General features: G+C 39.3%; 1 protein-coding gene across 4 annotated transcripts in view; it reads right to left on the reverse strand.

The window, feature by feature from the left end:
- LOC124136725 (adhesion G-protein coupled receptor V1-like) overlaps positions 1-21,302 on the reverse strand; it is a 168,052-nt gene that overhangs the window by 57,812 nt on the left and 88,938 nt on the right. For all 4 annotated transcript variants that reach the window (XM_048401180.1, XM_048401247.1, XM_048401155.1 and 1 more), the window contains 17 exons: positions 21,008-21,163; positions 17,365-17,731; positions 15,711-15,833; positions 14,900-15,085; positions 13,500-13,639; positions 13,234-13,333; positions 11,571-12,090; positions 11,101-11,245; positions 10,552-10,690; positions 8,281-8,525; positions 7,815-7,999; positions 5,886-6,228; positions 4,383-4,529; positions 3,128-3,408; positions 2,138-2,400; positions 1,430-1,667; positions 541-745 (listed from right to left, as the gene is read on the reverse strand). In XM_048401180.1, the coding sequence (XP_048257137.1) occupies positions 541-745; positions 1,430-1,667; positions 2,138-2,400; positions 3,128-3,408; positions 4,383-4,529; positions 5,886-6,228; positions 7,815-7,999; positions 8,281-8,525; positions 10,552-10,690; positions 11,101-11,245; positions 11,571-12,090; positions 13,234-13,333; positions 13,500-13,639; positions 14,900-15,085; positions 15,711-15,833; positions 17,365-17,731; positions 21,008-21,163 (3,783 nt within the window). The remainder of the gene's footprint in view (positions 1-540; positions 746-1,429; positions 1,668-2,137; positions 2,401-3,127; positions 3,409-4,382; positions 4,530-5,885; positions 6,229-7,814; positions 8,000-8,280; positions 8,526-10,551; positions 10,691-11,100; positions 11,246-11,570; positions 12,091-13,233; positions 13,334-13,499; positions 13,640-14,899; positions 15,086-15,710; positions 15,834-17,364; positions 17,732-21,007; positions 21,164-21,302) is intronic.

The following is a 21,302-nucleotide window of genomic DNA, read 5'->3' on the forward strand; positions in this document are numbered from 1 at the left end:
AGTCTAATTAATCCATATAACAATAAACAAGAATTGTCTGGCCTAGATACTTTATGGAAAGTTAATATACGGTATTAGATGTAATAAGCGTCCTGCAGCAATAAGCGCCCACGGCGATAATTGCTAATATATTGGCTATTGATCAAGCACAAATTAGCACCCCTTCCGATTGATCAATGTTTACAAGACTTATTTATTCACGTATAATACACACTCATGTGTTATATGCACCCTTAATTATGGGCAATTTAATTCTGGAAAAATATATTTGTCGTATATAACATTTCAGGCTGTCAGCATAAACCACGAAATATATCTTTCAACTGTTTTTCCACCAAAATAATATTCTAATAAGAGCCCCCTTTTTCTAATTTTGAGAGTGCTCTGGGTGCTTATTACGTCGTATACGATATATTCAAATATAAAACCGCCCCAAATCCTGCACCAATATCTCCATGAACATCACTCTTATATCTTCATGGATTCAATTAAAGAATACATAAATGTATAGCTAGCTCAATGTTGCCTGACTGATCTTACATCCGAGAATTCAATAATGCCATGTGCATTATCATTGGAGAGAATGCTGACAATGACGGATCCAGGCTGACCAATTTCGGCGCCGGCTGTAGGGTCTATGAGGGAAACCCGGAATGTTTCAGTGTCCTCAGGAATATTGTCTTGTAACACAACAGCAGTTGTGTGGCGAACAGTCTCACCAGGGTAGAAGGTCATTGTAATGAGTCTGGAGTGAAGAATAAATGATTAATACCATATGAAAGTCAAATCGTCAGAATTTTACATCCAACAAAAAGTGCATTAATTATATCAAATACGCTAGGCCAGATAAAACTCTGATGAACTCATCTATACTACTCAAAGAAGTTGAAGAACATTTTTTTTCATATTATGATAGTTAATTTGTCATGATAGTTCCTCAACTTCTTTTGAGTAGTATATACACAGTATACCATGACCACCAGAAGTATAGCTCAACCCGCTGTACTTCCTATGTAAGACCTGTGAAGATCCAGGGTAGAATAGGTCTTCAGCAACCCATTCTTGCTGTAAAAAGCGATTGTGCTTGTCATAAGAGGTGACTAACGGGATCGGCTTGCTGACTTGGTTGCTGCATGTCATCGTATCCTAATTGAGTGGATCGATGCTCATGATGTTAATCACTGCATTGTCTGGTCCAGACTTGATTATTTACAGACCGCCGTCATATACTGGAATATTGCTGAGTGCGGCAATATTGGTGGTGTTCTCACTTGAATTGTCCAGATTAACATATTTTTGGATAACAAATCATTGTTATGAAGTACATGTCCTAAGTGCATAGACCTAAGTTATACAGCAGAAATCATCCATAAAATGGGGTTTCTGGATCTCTGTATTGTGTCAACCATCTAAACTTTCATTGACGTACCTTGGTACAAAATCACTAAGCAGGTTAACTTGAGCAATCTGGAAAATGGTGGCCCCATCTGGCCCATCATCCACAGGGGCTCCAGCCAGTAAGAGCAGAAGGCCATTGGATTGCTGGATGACGACCGGTTCTAGTCGACGTTGTGTGGCACCAATCCAAGCTGACTCAAAGACACTTCTCGACCTGTTCCACTTATACACTATGGAGGAACTCAGAGTATTGGCAAACGCGAGGTAGACTGCAAGATCAAGGGAATAAAGTCAGTGACATATATAGAAAACTAAATGAACGGATCACTGAAAATCAATTAGGATAGTTGTTTGAGAAAAGGGTCCCTACTAAACTCACTAAACCAGAACAGGTTATTTTGCTTATAATATGTCAATACCTCAATTTTGAATTATATAAAATTTAGGGTGTGATTGATTTAAAACACTTTCTTTGGGCATCCTTTGTATAAATTATTGTTACAACTCCAAAGGGGCAGTCGGGTAGCCTAGTGGTTAAAGCATTCGCTCATCACGCTGAAGACCCAGGTTCGATTCCATAATGTTGCTGTAATATTGCTAAAAGTGGCATAAAACTATACTCAGTCACTCACTCACAAAAGTTCTTAAACATATGAACTGCATATGACTACTTACAATTTCACAAGTAACATTAGTAACATAATTACGTCTGGTATGTTCTCTATGGTTATCAACTCACGGTTCTCCCCATCCGTGACCGAGGCGACCGACTCCGTTCTGGTTGTCTCCAGGAACTGATGGTTGAGGAAGCGCTTTGTGGCGCTGTCGTATCTATAGACACCAGACTGCTGAGGACTACGGACCACGTTCTGGCGGTTATTGGCGAATACTAGGAGTTGCATGGTGCTTGTGTTCACATATTCCACATCCATGGCACCTTGCGTGGCCAGAGTCTGGTGCTGAGAAAATCGAAAACTGTCTCCCATCTTGTAGACTGCCGAGCTGTAGGTGAATCAAAATGTCGAAGGTATAGTGGTATTTACACTTGACCACCGCCAGATGAAAATAAAGTCTAAATGCAATGGAAGACACAAATCATATCAACCTACATTTACATATTACTGATAACATTTATTGGTGTTCAAGAACAGGATGAACAGAAAATAGTTTAGTTTACCCTGAAGGATATATTCTAAAGGTTCAACATGGCGGCGGCCATTTTTATTTCTAGTCTGTACATATAACTTAGTTGTTTTCAAGAAAGATCTAGATACAAACATTAACTTTTGAACTGATTTGAGCTACTGGGAGTATTTCAGGAGAAATGTTTAACTGAATACAGAATAGCGCTATTCCGCTGTTTATTATTCGTGTTCAATTAAATCACTTATGGTAAAGCCAGACATTTTTAGAGTTTTTTGGGGCTGGAGCATCAACAAAATAAAACAATAAGGCCTAACATACATATAATTTTGTGTACACACGTTTGCAATAATGTCTGAAGCAGTTATCAACAGATATCCAAAACGTCTTATTGTTGCTATAACTGTGATGTTTAATAATGCGAGCAAAGACCACTCACATTTTTCGCATTTAATTCACGCTCGCATTAATTTCAAAAGTGTGATGTTTGCATCCTTGCACCTCTAATTCACATCATCTCACTGAGCGGGCATCTTTATCTGTAAAACCACTAAAACATAGGGTTTAATGTACAAAGTCAACCTACTTTGTCTCATATGAGCTCTTTGTCGAGTCGTAGTAACTTGCTACAGCCATGAAGAGGACGCCATCGAGATTGAAGAGAGAGATGGCATGGGCGTACAGGGTGGAGATCTCCTGCCATGGCGACACTCCGAACTGTTTGGTGACGGTGTTGTAGATGTGGAGGCTGACCTTCTGGTTGGACTGGCTGGCGTTGTTAAGGGCGTGGGATATCACCAAGAAGTGTTGATCCTGGTGACTGACGAACTTCACATCACTGGCGCCAAAGGTTCGGAATACTTGGCTCTATAAAACACCCACAGGAATAAGAACATGGTACTTTTACATGGGGATTATGTTTAACACTGCTTCAAACAGTATAAAAGTTATATTACGATGTCACAGCGCAATGTTTAAGAGAAGCAGGACATTGATGATTACCACTTTGGTGAAACAGGGATATGGTGCTGACAAACCAAGGATCATAATCAGGGAAGATCTGTGGATACTGGAATAACTAAGTGATGCAACTCTGCACAGCAAATTGTGGCATCCTTCTAAAATGAAAAATGCATTTCTGGACATATTCACTGTGGGTGGGGATGGGTTTTTTGGAAAAAAAAAGTAATTCTTTTACATTTTCCCTACCAACAATAAATAATATAATGGGTTTATATCCTTCATAATACTTAACTAATTCAAGCTTTCACCTAGACATTTACTCAACTTAGCCAAATGTAATGTAAAATATGTTTTCTTAGTTTTCAAAAGTTCAGCTTTTCAGATATCAGGACCAAATTGTGTGTATTTTGTAAGTAAGGTAAAAAAAATAAAGTCTTTGTTCTCAGGCACTGCCCACATGATCATAAAGTTCACCTCAAATTTCTTTTTTACTTCCATTTCAATTTTTTTTTAAATAATCCTTAAATATTCCTCGTCTCGAACACACAATCTCAGAAGTGATTTAAATTCGCATTGCTTTACTGTGCATCTCATGTTATGGTCATGGCAGCAATAGAGTTTGAGTGCTTGTTTTGCCGTTTGCAAATTTGGTCAGTGAAAACAATTACGATTAAACATCACTGGACATGAAGATTTACAAATTTAATGGTATTTGTGTACTGTATGCCGGACAATGTTTCATACACAGATTACAGTTGTTGCATGTTGCGTATCTTGGAGCTGGGCATGACTCCTACTGTGACACTGAGTTCCTAGAAGGGTTGACTGAGAGAGAGCACATTGGACAGGGAGGCTAGAGTGGGTACACATGTACTGACCGGGGCCAGTATTCCCTGCTCTGTGACAGTGTAGAGGACCGAGTCCACTTCACGCCTCCCTTCCCTCCCACCGTTAGCCAGCATCAGATATGTCACTCCATCCAACACAAAGGATGTAGCGGCCGTCGCCCCATCGCTTGCCACAGTCTGCAGGGAGAAGTAATAAGTCACTTACAATAAGTCATATACAACAATTACAATATATATTATCCATAAAGACCAGACATGTCATTAACAATTCCCTTTACTTCTCTCTCCTACTGTGATGGCCCAAAAACTACAAATTTCAAAAAGCCTTTTAAGTTTCAGCAGGATATACAGTTTAAAGTTTATTAATTCTTGCCTCACATTACAGAATTGCCGATGAACAAACCGACATGCTGATGTCTGCCCTTACACAGGGAGATGATAAGTACTGTTGGGTAATTGTTGATAAAAATATTGACACATTTTATCACATGACATTCGCATGCTAACACATGTAAGTTCTTTCACAGAATAGCTTCTACTTCAGGATAGTCTTTGCTCCTCCATTAAAACTTGTATCATCAACACAATACATAAATCTTCTTTCATACCCTGTTGCAGTATATGGTGCAAAACCCTGTCCACTCAATGTCCATGCATCCAGTAATTTGAAATTAACACTACTTAACATGGATGAAGTAATTTATTACATAATGGATTATTAATCGAAGTTACAAATCAATCTGATAAACATGGTTTCACAATCAGATAAACAACTACTTTCAATCTTCATACATCAATGCAATGCCTTCTTTCTCAATATACTACAGTAAACTACGGTCATAATGAACTCAAAGGGACCACTTATTGTGGTTCGTCATAACCGTATTTTGTTATTAGCAGCATAGATACATCAATAGACAAGACCCCAAAACCAGTTTTTTAAATCCATCAGTTTCTTAAAAGTGTGTTCGTTATAACATTGTTTTCTGTATTGAGTAAAGTTCCCAATATGCTTTGATACAGGGGTTTCTCAATGTGTCACCATGGAGACAAACATGTCCACAAGTCATTTGGCACTATTTGATCTATTGGGCTGTTCACTCAAACATTGTATCCATACACTGCTTCTAACGGTACTACACTGAGCGAAATTATATCTTAAACATCTAATATTTTAAGAATGATGTTATATGATAAAGACATAATTACTCATGAGTGTTTCTGTATCATAACTATCATATATTAGGAACAAAAAGAGTATCATGATTATAATCTTATTTCTGAAAATATATTTACGATACTGAAACGTTCTTGGCTGATGTCTATTGATATATGGTATTTCCGGTGTTTCGTGCCCACGGTAATGTCTTTCCATGGGGGAAAAAAACATCCAAACTCATAATTCGTGTATAATGCGCACCCCCTTCTACACAGCTGTGTTTTTTCGAAAAAAAGTGCGCTTTATACTCAAGAAAATACGGTAATGTTGAGTTTTGGTTTCACTGTATTCCAAAGTACAGCTATAGCACTCACACTGACGTACACCGCCTCTCCCTGCCACCTGAAGAGAGCTGACTGGCCGTCACCTTGGTATGGACCTGCAGGAACCTGGGATCTCAGAGTAGTCCCAGTTGGCAGAGATGTCAGCATCAGGATGTAGGTGGTGCCTCCCACACTGAAACTATGCCAGCCACTAACTCGCACACTGGGTATGTTCTGCAACAGAGCTACAGTTATCTCCCCTTGTGAAGAAACAGTCAAGGCTGTTTCAGCAACTGTGTTGACATTCACAGTGATGGTTCCATCTGATCCTCTTGATCTGATAATGTCTAGATTAACTAGTCCAGGGCTTTCTTCGAGAGAAGTTGATGTGTTCCTGAAAATGAGGAAAATAATCTGAAGAGGCTGTTTCTATTTGCAGATAAACATGAACAGTCAGTAACAAATGTTAGACTTCTTTGATAACCACATGACACTGAAGCATTTAGACAAAATATCAAGAGATCGGCCTTAGCTAAGGACCACGGCTGGCAAAATTGGGAGATGTGTGTCCGTTTAACCTTCATAGTGTCCTTATTTATGTAAACTTTGCATAGTGTCCATAGAAGCTTTTTCATAGTGTCTATAGAAGCTGTCATTAGGAGTCTTGTATAGTATCCTTAGGATAGTTTGCATAGTGTCCTTAGGAGCTTTTGTATTGTGTTCATGGGATAGTTTGCATAGTGTCCTTAGGAGCTTTTGCACAGTGTCCTTAGGAGCTTTTGTATAGTGTTCTTAGGATAGTTTGCATAGTGTCCTTAGGAGCTTTTGCACAGTGTCCTTAGGAGCTTTTGTATAGTGTTCTTAGGATAGTTTGCATAGTGTCCTTAGGAGCTTTTGCATAGTGTCCTTAGGAGCTTTTGTATAGTGTTCATGGGATAGTTTGCATAGTGTCCTTAGGAGCTTTTGCACAGTGTCCTTAGGAGCTTTTGTATAGTGTTCATGGGATAGTTTGCATAGTGTCCTTAGGAGCTTTTGTATAGTGTTCATGGGATAGTTTGCATAGTGTCCTTAGGAGCTTTTGTATAGTGTTCTTAGGAGCTTTTGTATAGTATTCTTAGGAGCTTTTGCATGGTGTTCTCAGGAGCTTTTGTATAGTGTCATTAGGAGCTCTGGTATAGTGTCCTTAGGATAGTTTGCATAGTGTCCTAAAGAGCTTTTGCAAAGTGTCCTAAGGAGCTTTTGTATAGTGTTCTTAGGAGCTCTTGTATAGTGTCCTTAGGATAGTTTGCATACTGTCCTAAAGAGCTTTTGCATAGTGTCCTAAGGAGCTTTTGCATAGCATCCATTGGAGGTTTTGTATAGTGTTCTTAGGAGTTTTTGTACAGTGCCCTTAGGTGCATTAGCCATGATGTAAACCTCTATTGATATACTTCACCCCCCAAAAAGAAATACACAAATGATGCAGTGTCATTTTAGGCCAAACCCCAAAATAAATAGATTAGACTTTTGGAGGTGATAAGAGGGCGTTCATGGTAGATACCTAAGACATGTTATAACAAAGAAGATTTCTCATATATACATCTGATAGAAAAGACTTTGGCATTGGTATATCAAACTATTAATGAACAGTCATAAATCTGTTCATCAAGTTGTTTCATGTGATTATTGATATTCTAAAACAAAATAAAAAACACTTGCAAGGAACTCACATATCAAAATTCCATTTAAAAGTACAGTAAACTAAGGTTATAACGAACACGCTTATAACGAACTGACTGATATAATGAACTTATTTTTTAGTCTCGGCCATTGTTGTATATATGCTATATATATGCTTATAACGAACTACGATTATGACGAACTAAAATAAGTGGTCCCTTAGAGTTCGTTATAACTGTAGTTTACTGTATTCAATGTCCTAATTAATCTTGATAGCGCTTGATATTACATCAACATTCCTGGGGAATGTTCTCTGCTCACCTTGTGTTGGACACAAATATTTCAAAGAGTCCCTGAGGTGAGTCATTAGGTTCAATGGTGATGTCCTTCTGTATCATGGACCCCAGCTTGGCGTTGTTGTCTGGAGACTGAAGTGTGAGGGTGAACCTTTCCAGATCCTCTGGGATGTTGTCATCCACAGCCCGAATCTCCAACACACTGCGAATCTGAAGGACAGTTTGTATGTTATTACAGCTCAAGGCCACGCCAGCTCACATCCTTGGAGTACATATTGTCTTCATTAACATGACCACAGGTAGAATTAAAACTACACTTGGTAATATATATCTAATTTCCTTAAAAAAGTATTTAAAGAATTGTGGCTTCCATGTCAAACAAGTTTACAATCTTGTCATGTTCATCAAACTGAGAATCACACACTTTAAAACTGAATTAATTCAAATTTAGCATAAAAGTCAAGACTATCATCACACTATAAAATTCTCACAGATAAATCCTCAAATATGATGAATCCGGACGCAGGCACAATGTCTGTGACAGGGGTGTTGTCCGCTGATGTGATGGTGAATGGTACTCGGACCATACCGTAGTTACCCGGACCGCGGTACAAGCGCAATTCCGCCTTGCTCTGTACCAGGTTGTCTCCTGTTGGTTCTCGTAACACCACTGTGCTGTTGTCTGCTAAGTCGATGATGCCACTGGCGTCATCATTAGCAAGGATAGTCACAGTAGCTGGAAACAGAGAGTGGCTTTGATTCATATACCTATTTTGTTTTAACTTGAAAAATGTTTCCTTCAGTTGAACAAGAATAATAAAAGACAATGAAACACAATGATAAATGATGCATGGGACTGGGGCAATAGGATTTTTTAGTTTGGTTCTTTGTTTGTTGTTTAATGCTGCCCTCAGCAGTATTCCAGCTAAGTAGGGAGGTATGACAGGTGTAGCATTAAGCTATGTTTAAGTAGGGTGGTATGACAGGTGTAGCCATAAGCTTTGTTTAAGTAGGGAGTTATGACAGGCCTAGCATTATAAGCAATGTTTTAGTAGGGAACTGTGATACTCTAGTTTAATTAGGGTGGTATGACAGGTGTAGCAATAAGCTTTGTTTAAGTAGGGAGTTATGACAGGCCTAGCATTAAGCAATGTTTTAGTATGGAACTGTGATACTCTAGTTTAAGTAGGGAGTTATGACAGACATAGCATTAAGCTATGTTTAAGTAGGGTGGTATGACAGGTGTAGCATTAAGCAATTTTTAATTAGGGTGGTATGACAGGTGTAGCAATAAGCTATGTTTAAGTAGGGTGGTATGACAGGTGTAGCAATAAGCTTTGTTTAAGTAGGGAGTTATGACAGGCCTAGCATTAAGCAATGTTTTAGTATGGAACTGTGATACTCTAGTTTAAGTAGGGAGGTATGACAGGTGTAGCATTAAGCAATGTTTAAGTAGGGTGGTATGACAGGTGTAGCAATAAGCTTTGTTTAAGTAGGGAGTTATGACAGGCCTAGCATTAAGCAATGTTTTAGTATGGAACTGTGATACTCTAGTTTAATTAGGGTGGTATGACAGGTGTAGCAATAAGCTTTGTTTAAGTAGGGAGTTATGACAGGCCTAGCATTAAGCAATGTTTTAGTATGGAACTGTGATACTCTAGTTTAAGTAGGGAGTTATGACAGACATAGCATAAAGCTATGTTTAAGTAGGGTGGTATGACAGGCGTAGCACTAAGCCATGTTTTAGTAGGGTGGTATGACAGGTGTAGCATTAAGCAATGTTTTAGTAAGGTGGTATGACAGGTGTAGCAATAAGCTTTGTCTAAGTAGGGAGTTATGACAGGCCTAGCATTAAGCAATGTTTTAGTAGGGAACTGTGATACTCTAGTTCAAGTAGGGAGGTATGACAGGTGTAGCATTAAGCAATGTTTTAGTAGGGTGGTATGACAGGTGTAGCAATAAGCTTTGTTTAAGTAGGGTGGTATGACAGGTGTAGCATTAAGCAATGTTTTAGTAGGGAGTTATGACAGGCCTAGCATTAAGCAATGTTTTAGTAGGGAACTGTGATACTCTAGTTTAAGTTGGGAGGTATGACAGGTGTAGCATTAAGCAATGTTTAAGTAGGGTGGTATGACAGGTGTAGCAATAAGCTTTGTTTAAGTAGGGAGTTATGACAGGCCTAGCATTAAACAATGTTTTGGTAGGGAACTGTGATACTCTAGTTTAAGTAGGGAGGTATGATAGGTGTAGCATTAAGCAATGTTTAAGTAGGGTGGTATGACAGGTGTAGCAATAAGCTTTGTTTAAATAGGGAGTTATGACAGGCCTAGCATTAAGCAATGTTTTAGTAGGGAACTGTGATACTCTAGTTTAAGTAGGGAGGTATGACAGGTGTAGCATTAAGCAACGTTTAAGTAGGGTGGTATGACAGGTGTAGCAATAAGCTATGTTTAAGTAGGGAGGTATGATAGGTGTAGCATTAAGCAATGTTTATGTAGGGTGGTATGACAGGTGTAGCATTAAGCCATGTTTTAGTAGGGAGTTATGACAGGCCTAGCATTAAGCAATGTTTTAGTATGGAACTGTGATACTCTAGTTTAAGTAGGGAGGTATGACAGGTGTAGCAATAAGCAGTGTTTTAGTAGGGTGGTATGACAGGTGTAGCAATAAGCAATGTTTAAGTAGGGAGGTATGACAGGCTAGGCACTAAGATCACTTCATGGATCTAGGTGTTGAGGACTATATTTTGAAACATAGCTCACCTGTTGCAAAACTTCCAAGGGCAGCTCCTTGTGGGTTTGCCAAGATGACCTCAAAGACCTCATTGGGCTCAGGTGCATTATCATCCATGATTTCAATCAGCATATTCTTTGAGTTTTCTCCAGCAGCAAAAGTTATTTCCTAGACAAAAATATGTATCAATTGAGTGTAATGAGTATTCATAACTTGGCATCTAGTACAGGGAATATTGAGTTTCAATGAATAATTAGTTGTAAGAAAAATATTGCTAACAAAAGAGAGATAGATATTTCAAACATGTGAAATACACTTAACAATATATCAGAATATGTTGAAAAAACAACAAATGATTTTAAAATGTAGATATAAGTTTTTGAACCCCTGGGATCCTAAGCAAAACCTTCAACTCCACTTCTCAAATTTGTTTGGATGATACAAGTATCTGGCTAATACATTTCATGTTATTGACAAACATAAGAATGCACGCCAAATCTGGATGCTTAACAATTTCTGTTTTTGAAATCAATGACAAACACCATTTTGTGTTAATGGCCTATTTGATCTGTCCAAACCTGTGGAGTGAGCTTGTAGTCTACACCGGTCTGGATCCCCGGCGTAATGGCCTGGCTGTAGAAGTAAACTGAGACCTGGCCGAAAGTGCCTCGATCTCGCACCACAGCCAGAGATACATTCATGTTGTTCTCTTGAACAGAGAAACTGAAACATGTTGAAATAGAAAGTTTAGATCATTTTTATGCAGAAAGCTTTGAAATTACATAAAAAACTTTAAAAAGTATTGGTAGGACCACACCAACTACCATTGGATTTGAATTCAGTAGAAAATTCCAACAATTTCCAGTCTCACAAATTTTAAAAGGTTATCAGAGATTAATAAATTAATACTAGTTATGAAGTGACATCTGTAGGGAAAGGAAGTGCAACATCCAGCAGTCATAACATCATGAAACTGGAGATGTGCTTATCTAAAATGTATAGGGCACAACAGCATAAAATTGTTTAAAAGTTGGAATCCAATTGTTACCTTCTTGAAGATTCACCGAACATGATGAGGCCTTTTGTTCCATCATTAGCACTGATTATCACTTCCGATGTGACATTAGAAGCAAGCTGAGGGGGAAACGGCACAACATCAGATCCTGTCAACGCCACACCTGTCAGACTGACAATAAACACCTCATCAATTTCAGGAGTGTCATCGTTTCTGATGTCCACCACAATGGTGCCAGAGGCTGCGCCATCAGGAATTGTGATCTGTCCATTATTCATGGCACCAAAGTCCTCATTGGCTGTTGCCAAAATTAGAACCGTGGAAGTTGGTGTAACAGAACCTGCACTGATGTTATACGACACTTGGACAGCGCCGATGGTTCCAAACTTTCGGTCAACTTGCAGGTTGACTCTTCCAACGTCTTCTTCGACACGTACAGCTTGTGACGTCAGCGCGAACTGGAAGAGGCCATGAGGGTTGTCACTGCCTCTGATGGTGATGAGGGCACTACTTCGGAGAGGGTTAATTGTAGCAGCCCCGGTTACCCCCACACCTGGAGGGAGATATTAAATCAGAGTTACTGACGAGTAGAAACTTTTAGCTTATATTTACAACATTAAAGCACCCTATAATGATGTACTTAGGCCAGTCTCATTTATTTACTTGTTTTATGGAAGAGACTCATATCTAATTTTGATTAAATTATTTTTTAGAAATTGTTTGTTTTGTTTTTTATCAAGAAAGGAGGAGGAGGTAGGATAAGTGCTCTGTTTGGCCCACTGGAAATATCACACTTTACAGTTGCCAAAGACTTTAAAATATTTGTGTAACAATTATCAGACATGTTTAAATAACTTTCTTGTTTTGTCCACAACTTTATGGCATAAAAAGTTAAAAATCTAAGAATGAGCAAGTCCATTACCCAAGAGGAATATGTTTGTAATGTTTTTACATGTACGTCTCCAATGAAAAGCAGCTTGTGTCAAAGACTTGCTCATGTTCAAATATTGGAAAATCCCTTCACGAAACCTCAAAAGTCAGCCTTTTTAACACATGTAATCCTCATATATTTATTTACTGTTGTCATAAGTCAAAAGCATTTGTTGAAATGAACAAAGTCTAGTTCTCATTCACATAAACATATCTGATAATTTTTAAAACAATTTCCTAAAGTATTGCTCAGTTATTAATACAGATCCTGTGGGCCAAAAAGGGTCCTTGTCCTTTCAGTTTCAGGAGAATTATCAAGAATTTAACTTACAAATCAACTCTCCGAACATTTATTTCAATTGTAGATTTTGTTAGTTTACCAACCAAGAAAAACAATTTTTCATTTGGTGGTTCCTTGTAATAATATATAAAGTGAATGAGCATTAATCCAGTTCTGGTGAATTTTGCTTCTTAAATAATTCTCTTATGCCTAAGTTATTGAGGGACCAACCATTTGGGGCCAGGGAATTTCTATCAAGATTTGATATTTTTTCAGCAACAACTATATAACCAGATATATTTTTTTATTTAAAAATTATGAGCCTGTATGGTTGTTTTAAAGAATAACGCCACGCAACAATGTACTTTTTTCCCCAGTCTGAATCACAATTATATTTTTCAAGAATTTTGGGGGACAATACCCCACCCCCGAATATCAAATGGTCGGTCTTTTAGAGTGTAAGAAACAATAAAAAGCCAAACCTACCTTGTGTGATTGGGTTATACAATCTTAGGCGATACTCCTCGTTAACTTCAGGTGTGTCATCAGTCAACACTGTCAAGGATATCACCTTGAACAGCTCTCCCTGAAAGTAAACAAAGTTGTCATTTTATCATGCTGATCTATCTAATTCAGAAAGCCTCGAGTTTTTCAACTTTTATTGACTCGTGTTGAAATATTTGACATGAGGCCGAGATTCTCTCTATAATGTGAATAACATGCACTCCTAAACAGCATCAAGATCTACTCACAGGAGCAAATGTCAGTGTCCCACTGGGCTGTCGGAAGCCATTCTGTGGTAGCAGGCCGTTGATGCCATCTATGGTCCAGCTGACAACCACCGTGCCATAAGCTGGGGAGGTCCTCGATACCCGACATGTGAAACTTTCACCTGATAATTGACGAGGACACAAAATATGATTCCAAACAACTACGATCTGATGATAAGTTATCGACATTGACATGTCCAGTTCCAGGGTTTCCTACCAACAATAATTTGTTTTCTGGTGCGAGTAAGGGCGTTGTGGGGTAGCCTAGTGGTTAAAGTGTTTTCTCATCACATCGCTGACCTAAGTTTGATTCCCCACATGGGTGCAATGTGTGAAAAAAGTGTCGTAAAATCATACTCACTCTGGTGTGAGTGAGTGAGTGAGTGAGTGAGTGAGTGAGTGAGTGAGTGAGTGAGTGAGAGAGTGAGTGAGTGAGTGAGTGAGTATGGTTTTACGCCGCTTTTTTAGCAATATTCCAGCAATATCACAGCAGGGCACACCAGAAATGGGCTTCACACATTGTACTCATGTTCGGAATCGAACCTGGGTCTTCCGCGTGACGAGCGAATGCTTTAACCACTAGGCTACCCGACCGACCCACTCTGGGGTGAGTATTTGGAGGATGAATAGGTCCCCGCCCCTGATTCTTGTTGTAAGAACTTACAGTATGGTGATTGGTTGGTGATCATGTGACACCCTAATGGCACTGATTGTTGCTCATTTATCAACCATTGGTATGCCGAGCCAAAGCAGGTGATACTTATGTGGACAGTGAGTGAGTGAGTTGGGTTTGATGTCACAGTGATCAGTATTTCATTATTGTCACAGCGTGTTAACTTGATGTGGCAGGAAAGCCTGAAGTGATGCAGGTCTTAGATATTTTTCATGTTGGTTAAATCCACAAGCACGGGTATGGTTCTGACAAACCTAGAAACATAATCATGTTGATCCATGATTTTGAAGCCACAATCATTGGTTCCTGGTACCACAAGGGATGTAACTCTTCCACCGATTACCTTCATCATCATATTTATCATCTATATCTTTATCATACTTGAGTGAGTGAGTGAGTATGGTTTTACACCGCTTTTAGCAATATTCCAGCAATATCATGGGGGACACCAGAAAAGGGCTTCACACATTGTACCCATGTTGGGAATCAAATCTGGGTCTTAGGCGTGACGAGGGAACGCTTTAACCACTAGGCTAACCGACTGCCCCATAACATAGTTGAAAGTTGCCACTCTTAATTATATAGTTTAGATGATTTTTTCACACAACCTTTCCCATAAAAAAAATATATGCTACCATGATATATTTTCCATAGCAAAACGGAAAAAAAAAATCTTTTTCAAATTAGTTCATTGTAACTAGCTGCTTACCTTCAGTGGCTATTTTGGCCGTGTCGTCCAGACTGACCACACCTGCGACATTGTCATTCTCCAGGATGACAACGGTCATATTAGATCTTGGACCAATCTGAGCGCCCCCACGTGGGTTACTCAGCTGTATAGTGAAGTTCTCCCTGTCCTCGGGGATCGTGTCATCCAAGATGGTCACCGTCACAACTGAAGGGAGTCAGGTTTACATGAGGAAATAGTACAGGAGTTGAACAACACCAACCAGAGGACAAGCAATAGTATTACTGAAGGGGCTTTAACACCTTCAATTTCATATTTGTCAGTGATTTGCCGCTTTTAACAGTATTCCAGTTATATCGCCGCATGTCAGCTTAATGTGGGAGGAAAGCCTGAAGTGATGCAGATCTTAGACGTTTACCACTTCGGTGAAACCCACGAGCACGGGTATGGTGCTGACAAACCTAGAAACATTATCAGGGTGAACCGGGATTCGAACCCACGACCATAGGTTTCTGGCGTGCCCAAGGGACGAACTATGCACAGCGGTGCCTTAGAGGACTGGGCCACCTGTGCCCCCCAGAAACATATAATGGTGGGAAGTTCTTGAGTTCTTGAGTTCAGACAGTTTCATCTATAGTTTTTGAAACTATGTATTGTTGAACAACTGTTTGTTATTTTATAACATTTATTTCAAGAGGGTTCTTTCAAGGAATTAACCTAAAAAAAACAGTGGCAAAATTTTCAATAATTTTAAATTTTCACCCTTAATGAAATTGGTGTGGTTTAAGCAAGAATAGTCAAGTTTGTCAGATGGTGATGTTCAGTAGCTCACCAGTACGTGAAACTCCTTCTTGAAACACAAGGGTGGCACCATCAGCAATGAAGTCCACCTGGTATGTAGCGGAAGCCCCCGGTGCCACTGACCATTCCACAGACACCTCACCGATAGTTCCTCCTGAAATCAGACAATCATGCTTAATCATACGGTTACCTCTCTCAGAAAGGGTCAACGGCTCTTCAGGTTCATAGGCGAAGCACAACAGCAGTATTTCTGTAGTCTTAATGCCTATGACATAACAGTTAGTGACAATATTGCAGAGGTTTCGTTCTATTCAGCAGCAAAAGATCTTGTATGCGTAAAGCCCAAATATCTGTTGTTTCCTTGTATATTTCATGATTATACCACAAAAAAAATAAAACACACACACACATTATATATATATATGCATATACTCTGCAAAGAAAGAAACACAAAAGCAGTAAAATCATGAAAATTGTCTAAAAATGGAAAAATCCTGAGAGCCTGGTGACGAAACACACCAACATGATATCCACATGCAACATCACTTGTTGGGGTATAGAAATGTTTGGTTTTCAGTTGTATGCCATCACAATCATACAGTAAGTGAGCAGTGAAAAGTTGCCAGGACTGACATTGGCCGACTGCAAACAGGAGAATCATCTTCAACTCCGGTCGACCATGTATCACTACTGGAGAGCAGGACAGATTCATATGGCTATGTCACTTATGTGAAAGAACCACCAAGGCCCAGCTCTACAACTACAGCAGTACCAGGATTAGTTAAATCCACAAGCACGGGTATGGTGCTGACAAACCTAGAAACATAATCATGTTGAACCATGATTTGAAACCACAATCATTGGTTCCTGGATATCAGCTCAGACAGTGAGGAACCGTTTACGCGCTGGATGTATTCGTGCTAGACAACCAGTTTGAGGTGTAATTTGAGGGACCTGCATCATCGACTGTGATGTCAATGGTGTTAAGGTCACAGAGTTTGACCACAACTGCAATGGAGACAAGTTTGGTTTAGTGACAAGTCGTGTTTAATGCTTCGTCGTGCGGATGGTAGGCGTCTTGTTTACAGGCGTCGCGGGTAACCTTATGCACGAAACTGCATACAGGAAGTGGACAGATTTGGTGGTGGTAGTGTGATGATGTGGGCAGCCATCTCCTACACTGGTAGAACAGACTTGGTACAAGTTCTGGGGAGTTTAACGGCACAACAGTACATGGATGAGATTCTTTAGCCACACATCCTTCCCATAATGCAACAAGCGAATGTCATTTCCCAACAAGACAATGCCCGACCTCATTGGGATGCAATGGATCAAGGACTACGAGCACGTCAGCAACAATCACAGAACCTCCGACAGTTGGCACAGGCAATTCGGGATCTGATTTCTTCCTGGGATGACGATGCCAGTTGGTTCTCGAATCTAGTGGTGGCTATACAATATCTAGAGAACAGATGACCTTCACCTTGAAAATCTACTGTTCCATGTCTGCCACATGGAACCTGGATTAATGACAATGGTGTGTGCCAATCTTGATCAATCGGTTTCTATCTGTTGATGATATAGAACATCTAAAATCATTTTTGTGTTTCTTTTTTTGCAAAAAATATATATTGTGATACATAAAAACAAATCCTAGGCAGTTATAACGAAGCACTGTCACTGACCTGTTCTCTCAACAATGAGGTTGACTGCCTGTCGGTCTCTCTCCTGTACAAGCACCTCACTCTGCGTCGCAGACTGACTGCTGTAGATGCTGAACAAGCCATTTGCCTCATCGTTGGCAGGGATGATAACAGTTGCTGTTTTGATGTTCCCAAGAGTGGGATTTTGTGATGTGCTGGCTGCAGGGTCATCTACAACGACTCGCAACAGCGTCACCTGGAACTTCTCGGCTAGCTCTGGCAGGCTGTCATCTATGATGGTCACTGGAAGCTGAGCCGATGACGCCTGGTCGTCCACGATGACAGAGGCCTCAGTGACAGCTACATAATCTGCCCCTGGTCTGGACTGGGACTCCTTCAACATGGCCACCTACACAACAACACATCATGATGAACATAACTTAGCATGAAGGTACTCAACAACACATCATCATGAACATAACTTAGCATGAAGGTACTCAACAACACATCATTATGAACATAACTTAGCATGAAGGTACTCAACAACACATCATCATGAACATAACTTAGCATGAAGGTACACAACAACACATCATCATGAACATAACTTAGCATGAAGGTACACAACAACACATCATCATGAACATAACTTAGCATGAAGGTACACAACAACACATCATCATGAACATAACTTAGCATGAAGGTACACAACAACACATCATCATGAACATAACTTAGCATGAAGGTACACAACAACACATCATCATGAACATAACTTAGCATGAAGGTACACAACAACACATCATCATGAACATAACTTAGCATGAAGGTACACAACAACACATCATCATGAACATAACTTAGCATGAAGGTACACAACAACACATCATCATGAACATAACTTAGCGTGAAGGTACACAACAACACATCATCATGAACATAACTTAGCATGAAGGTACACAACAACACATCATCATGAACATAACTTAGCATGAAGGTACACAACAACACATCATCATGAACATAACTTAGCATGAAGGTACTCAACAACACATCATCATGAACATAACTTAGCATGAAGGTACACAACAACACATCATCATGAACATAACTTAGCATGAAGGTACACAACAACACATCATCATGAACATAACTTAGCATGAAGGTACACAACAACACATCATCATGAACATAACTTAGCATGAAGGTACACAACAACACATCATCATGAACATAACTTAGCATGAAGGTACACAACAACACATCATCATGAACATAACTTAGCATGAAGGTACACAACAACACATCATCATGAACATAACTTAGCATGAAGGTACACAACAACACATCATCATGAACATAACTTAGCATGAAGGTACACAACAACACATCATCATGAACATAACTTAGCATGAAGGTACACAACAACACATCATCATGAACATAACTTAGCATGAAGGTACACAACAACACATCATCATGAACATAACTTAGCATGAAGGTACACAACAACACATCATCATGAACATAACTTAGCGTGAAGGTACACAACAACACATCATCATGAACATAACTTAGCATGAAGGTACACAACAACACATCATCATGAACATAACTTAGCATGAAGGTACACAACAACACATCATCATGAACATAACTTAGCATGAAGGTACTCAACAACACATCATCATGAACATAACTTAGCATGAAGGTACACAACAACACATCATCATGAACATAACTTAGCATGAAGGTACACAACAACACATCATCATGAACATAACTTAGCATGAAGGTACACAACAACACATCATCATGAACATAACTTAGCATGAAGGTACACAACAACACATCATCATGAACATAACTTAGCATGAAGGTACACAACAAACATCATCATGAACATAACTTAGCATGAAGGTACACAACAACACATCATCATGAACATAACTTAGCAGGAAGGTACTCAACAACACATCATCATGAACATAACTTAGCAGGAAGGTACTCAACAACACATCATCATGAACATAACTTAGCATGAAGGTACACAACAACACATCATCATGAACATAACTTAGCATGAAGGTACACAACAACACATCATCATGAACATAACTTAGCATGAAGGTACTCAACAACACATCATCATGAACATAACTTAGCATGAAGGTACACAACAACACATCATCATGAACATAACTTAGCATGAAGGTACACAACAACACATCATCATGAACATAACTTAGCATGAAGGTACACAACAACACATCATCATGAACATAACTTAGCATGAAGGTACACAACAACACATCATCATGAACATAACTTAGCATGAAGGTACACAACAAACATCATCATGAACATAACTTAGCATGAAGGTACACAACAACACATCATCATGAACATAACTTAGCAGGAAGGTACTCAACAACACATCATCATGAACATAACTTAGCAGGAAGGTACTCAACAACACATCATCATGAACATAACTTAGCAGGAAGGTACTCAACAACACATCATCATGAACATAACTTAGCATGAAGGTACTCAACAACACATCATCATGAACATAACTTAGCATGAAGGTACACAACAACACATCATCATGAACATAACTTAGCATGAAGGTACTCAACAACACATCATCATGAACATAACTTAGCAGGAAGGTACTCAACAACACATCATCATGAACATAACTTAGCATGAAGGTACTCAACAACACATCATCATGAACATAACTTAGCATGAAGGTACACAACAAACATCATCATGAACATAACTTAGCATGAAGGTACACAACATCAATCAGTTCGAGAAACCCCTTGAAGATTGGTCTTCAACACCCCATAAACGTCATAACAGGATTGGGTGGTCAGGCTCAAAGACTTGGTTCATGCATGACATTTTACCCTAATTGCATAGATCGATGCTCATGATGTCAATCACAGCATTGTCTGTTCCAGACTCAATTATTTACAGACTGTCGACAAATAGCTGGAATGCAGCATACAATAGCTCAACAATCAGGTTACTGTGGACCAACAGTGTTAACTGGAACCCTCACGAGGGTCCTGTAGGTATACACCCTAACCACTAGTGAATTTCTACTTTGACTTGATTTTATTCTTTAAATGGATTTTCTTTGCCATTATTTGTCAAGATGTTGAAGGAGGCATGGGCACACAATATATTGTTCTCAGGGTTAATTTCCTAAAACTATATTTGTTATAGTAATCTTTACGAAACTCATAAAACAAGAAACAACAATATCCTCACTACAGTAAAAATTTCTTGCTAATGTGAGAGTGTTACTGATATATAAAAGCCTGACCACCACGTTTGTTATAGCCTTGTGATGTGTTAGACTGCATTTGTTTATACTAGACCGGTGAAGATTCAGGTTAGAATAGGTCTTCAGCAACCTGTGCTTGCCATAAAAGGCAACTATGCTTGTCATAAGAGGCGACTAACAGGATCGGGTGGGTCGGGCTCCCTGATCTGGTTGATGCATGTCATTGAATCCCATTTGCATGGTTCGATGCTCATGATGTCAATCACTGGATTGCCTGGTCCAGACTCGTTTATTTACAGACCACCGTCACATTAGGTGGCACATTGCTGAGTGCGGCGTTAAACAACAAACAAACAAATAAACAAACAAATTATATATACTGACCGTGGTGGCATTCTTCACATAGTACTGAGCATTGACATCGGGTGATAGAGGTCCAGAGAAGTCTGTATTGTGCCAGAAACACTCTGTGGTTACGTTGTCAAGGCGATATGTATATGCTCGGCAGTCTTCACGGTTGAGACAAAAGGAACTACATGCCTAGGTTAAAAACAAACACACAGATGATGTACCAACTTCAACAATTCATGAACAACAGACAAATGATTAATGATCAACAGACAGCTGATGTACTACCTTGGACGATTAATGATCAACAGACAGTTGTGGTACCGACTTG

The sequence above is a fragment of the Haliotis rufescens genome, unplaced genomic scaffold, assembly GCF_023055435.1.
Source record: "Haliotis rufescens isolate VD_foot unplaced genomic scaffold, xgHalRufe1.0.p SCAF_1, whole genome shotgun sequence".
In the NCBI taxonomy this organism is placed as follows: domain Eukaryota; kingdom Metazoa; phylum Mollusca; class Gastropoda; order Lepetellida; family Haliotidae; genus Haliotis; species Haliotis rufescens.